This window comes from Mytilus californianus, unplaced genomic scaffold (genome assembly GCF_021869535.1).
Source record: "Mytilus californianus isolate M0D057914Y unplaced genomic scaffold, xbMytCali1.0.p SCAF_10, whole genome shotgun sequence".
Classification (NCBI taxonomy): Eukaryota; Metazoa; Mollusca; class Bivalvia; order Mytilida; family Mytilidae; genus Mytilus; species Mytilus californianus.
In genome coordinates this window covers 69,951,679-69,955,819 of record NW_026262582.1, presented here as the reverse complement: position 1 = coordinate 69,955,819, position 4,141 = coordinate 69,951,679, and the positions used below count along the sequence as shown (strand labels likewise).

Here is a 4,141-nt window from a genome sequence, read left to right as displayed (position 1 = left end):
CATTAGAATACTGTTTCGATTTCGTCAAAACTTTTCTTGAAACAATGGGCGTTTGTTGTTGTTTTGTCTTTTACAGTTACTGTAGTTATCTGTGTTTGTTCAATATTGTTACAATGATGAACCCTATTCCTCGATCTAAAGCAGGGGTATACATTAAACACATGTTTTCTAAAGACCTTGTTTCGACTTAAATAAACAAATGGTGTGAAAATTCCCGCTACTTTAGTTATCATGGACGGTATTGCCATTGCAATTGGGTCGATTTCAGCATCCTTATTCAATACTTTCCACAGAAGTAGGACTATAAATGGTGTGTAACATATCAAGAAGAATCCTATAATTAAAAAAAACATATATTTGAATACATACAAATTCTTCCAATTTGTTTTTGAATAATCTAAAAACTAGAAAATTACTTTCATGATAGAATTATCTTTCAAAGATGTGAACACGTCCGATTATTCTTTCTTTTAGAAAAAAACATTTCGGATTCCTCTGGTTTCGTCGGATTTAAACACACCTTCAAAAACTTGAAGGCTGAAATTTCATTGGCTGATGGAATAAATACCGGAACAGAAAGTAAATCAGAATGATGTTCAGTGCTTGTAAGCAAACAAAAACCTTGATTACAGGATCTGTAGTTTAATCAGATTTGTACATATTTGTTATTTATTTGGGTTATTGAACAATGTGTGGTGTTTTCGTTATCATTGTTAACATATACATAACATCCCCTTGTTTTATTGATACGAATAAAATGAAAATGAAAATGAATCAACAAAATGAAAAAAAAACACTATCAATTTTATGCGTTCGAAGCGCTTTTCTGGATTTGCCTTCATCAAGATCGTTCAACTCAAAATATTTGAAAGCCAGACGGGAAAATACCATGAATATATACAAATCGAATCACACAAATGAATAGTTATTCGACAAACGGACCTAACAACTAACCTATGAGTATAGTCGTTGTCACTGCAAGTTCTTGCTCCATAGTAAGTTTCTTTCGACATTGCTTTCCTTTGTCAAAGGATTTTTTCGTCAGACTCGATCTCAAGTGCGCCTTGGAATCTTTCATCACCTTTAAATATATCAATAAAAGGATATTACGGAGAACATTTAATAAGAACGATTACAAAAATTAGCCTTGTGATATTCCTTTATTTTTACAAAAATCCGATTAACGAAACGTATGAACTTTTTTTTCTCGAGATCAATCTTTATTTACGTCGAGAACAAATTTATAATCAAGGAGAAAGTGAAAGCCTGAACGTATACAGCTATATTTATAAAAACAATCAATAAATAAAATGTTTTTACTAGTTTGTATATTGTTTGTTTGCTGATTATCTGAGTTTCTCAAAGTGTAACCTCAGGCGTGTCGAACAAAAGTTTAGGAATGGGCATGGTCACGCATATCAAGAAGGGTTAATGTTTTTACAAGAATACTTTGTAGAATATACCAACCTTTGCATACACATTTCCGTATGAAAATATTATCACAGAAACTGGCATTACAAAGTAGATAGCAAAGAGAGCCAAGATGAATGACTGTCCGTTATTATTATCTCCAATTAGATCTATTGCGCATGCGGTACCAATTCCTTCATACGTGTACTGGTTCCATCCAAACAAAGGACTTATTGCAAAACCAAATGTAATGAGACAGCACAGAATTATAGACACGATGCTTGTTTTGTTTGACAGGTATTTAGCTAAATTTGTTTTAACAACATATATGTACCGGTCGACGGAAATCATGGTCAAAAGAAGCATTGTTGCAAGACTGCAAAACGACATCAAAAAACCGTTATATCTACAGCCAGATTCACCAAACAGCCATACGTTGTTAAAGCAGGACATTATTACCATTGGTGTCCCAAACGTTGTCATTATCAAGTTCAAACAACAAATTGCGGCAATATACAGACTTGATCTAGTAATACGCGTCCGTTCTTTGACCAGGAATACAAAAACGACAGAACCGTTTGAAACGAAAGATCCAAGCCCTGATGTAAGAAGTATCAGACCAAAGGTAAAATGAAACCAAGGTGGCGTTTGCGCAGCTATGAGTTCATGATGATTGTTTGTAGTATTTCCTGTTACATTGCATAACATAATTCCCCTTTTAGTTGCGTACGTCTTTATTCTGAAAGAATCAAATGAAATCCTTCTTAACAGTATTAATAAAACTATGACTGTCACATTGAAACGTTTTATCAAAGATGTCTTTTCGTTCGACCCAGCAGATGTATATGTTTAAAGTCTGTCTTTTAAAACAAAAGATATTAGATATATAAATTGTATTTGTGGTAGCTGGAGTTGTATTCAATCTTTTTCTTATTTTTATACATAAAGGCAACAGTAGTATACCGCTGTTCGAAATTCATAAATCGATTGAGAAAAAAACAAATCCGGGTTACAAACTTAAACTGAGGGAAACACATCAAAAATAAGAGGAGACCTACAACACAACAGAAACACAATATTAAAATGTAACACACACAGAAACGAACTATAATATAACAATGGCCATTTTCCTGACTTGGTACAGGACATTTTAAGAAATAAATGGTAAGTTGAGCCTAGTTTTATGGCTAGGCAAACCTCCCGCTTTTATGACAATGTTAAATATAACATTAAAATGACAACATTACATGACAGGACTTTGCCAGAGTTGTTCATTAATAATCGTTAAAATTGCCTTATTGTTCTGTGTAGTAAATATTTATTTTACCATCAAATTAATACAAGTAGAGGAACGTATTATAATCAAAACTACCATTTGATTGTCAATAATAAAAACTCTGAATGATACCAGGCTTCTAAAAAGTAAAATAATAAAAAAACCGAACTCCGCTGAAAATTCAAAACGGAAAGTCCCTTATCCAATGACAAAATCAAAAGGTCATATTCCTGACTTGATACAAGTATTTCCTTATGTAGAAAATGGTGGATCGAACTTAGTTTTATAGCTAGCTAAACCTCTCACTTGTAATTCCATTATATTGATAAAAATGTGTGAACAAAACAAACCGACATAATAGGGAAAAAATGTCTAATATTTACACGTCAGACGCGTATTATGTCTACAAAAGACTCGTCAGTTACGCTAGAATAGAAATTTGAAAACATAGTTATAAACACAAGACAAACGTATTTATGTAAATAAACCTTTTTGTTGTATATAACTGTGAAAGGAACAGCTCGTCTTCTTGAGACGATTAATTCTTCCATTGCACTAGCCTTTTATACCTAAATATTTTGAAATTGAGACTAAATGACAACGTTACCTTTCAATTACCTGATAAAAAATCTAAATAATAACTGTTGAGCAAAAGTTCATATGCTATAATCATACAGATGCATAGCCAAATGGAAAACGTTTTTGAGATAATTGCAAAAACACAAATGCTACAGTAATGTTTTATGTAATTTGTTTTTTTAGACATGTATTTCTCCTCAGACAAATATATCAGTTACATGTTATATGTATATGTCTTCTTTTTTTTGCCTAATTGTGTAACTTTAACACGCGATTGAGTGTCTTAATAATACTTGTTATATATTATATATGAATTCAACCCACTCCTTTTAATATCGATACAGAAAAGAAGCAATGATATTAGATAGTTAAAAATAATGCTAACATTTAATCATAACGAGTTCACCTTACCTGCTAGTATGATAGTAAGACATCGTACACATTAATATCAGTTACTGTACTTCTTGAATTTATATGCCAATGTCAAGAGTATAGGAAGACACCGGTTTGTGCAATGCCCATAATTTCGTTCACAAAAGAAACAATATGTATTGCTTCAAACTATAAATTAAGTAATTAGCGTATATTTAAAAAAAAACAATATTGTTTTGAGGTTGCCGTTTGATTGATGTACACACAGCATATCTTTTAATTTGTATAAACGATATTCATGTCTTTATTAGAGTTAGAATAGACGTTATTCATTTGTAATAGTTAACATTATATTCTGACATGGTACATAGTACACTCTATATGTTTTGATGTTTTACATAGCTTATCCGCTGTAAACAACAATGTAAAAATGATAAAAATAAAATAAAATATAAAAAATAAATGAATACAGCAATCCACAAAATAAAAAAAGAAAGAAACCCC

The 4,141-nt window shown here is 31.5% G+C and overlaps 1 protein-coding gene across 1 annotated transcript; it reads right to left on the bottom strand.

Moving 5' to 3' along the window:
* Positions 1 to 322: 322 nt before the first annotated feature.
* Positions 323 to 2,118, bottom strand: LOC127719155 (opsin-1-like). The gene is made up of 3 exons (XM_052225178.1): positions 1,947 to 2,118; positions 1,468 to 1,715; positions 323 to 334 (listed from the first exon to the last, which is right to left on the bottom strand). Exons 1-3 carry the CDS (start codon positions 2,116 to 2,118, stop codon positions 323 to 325), a joined length of 432 nt encoding a protein of 143 aa, XP_052081138.1.
* Between the last annotated feature and the right edge of the window lie 2,023 nt (positions 2,119 to 4,141).

Excerpts from the sequence above, each read along its gene's own strand:
- LOC127719155 (XM_052225178.1), bottom strand. The coding sequence starts at position 2,118 with ATGTTATGCAATGTAACAGGAAATACTACAAACAATCATCATGAACTC. Across the intron at positions 1,716-1,946 it reads CCTGGTCAAAGAACGGACGC|CTAAATACCTGTCAAACAAA; the intron begins GTATTACTAGAT and ends AAACAAATTTAG.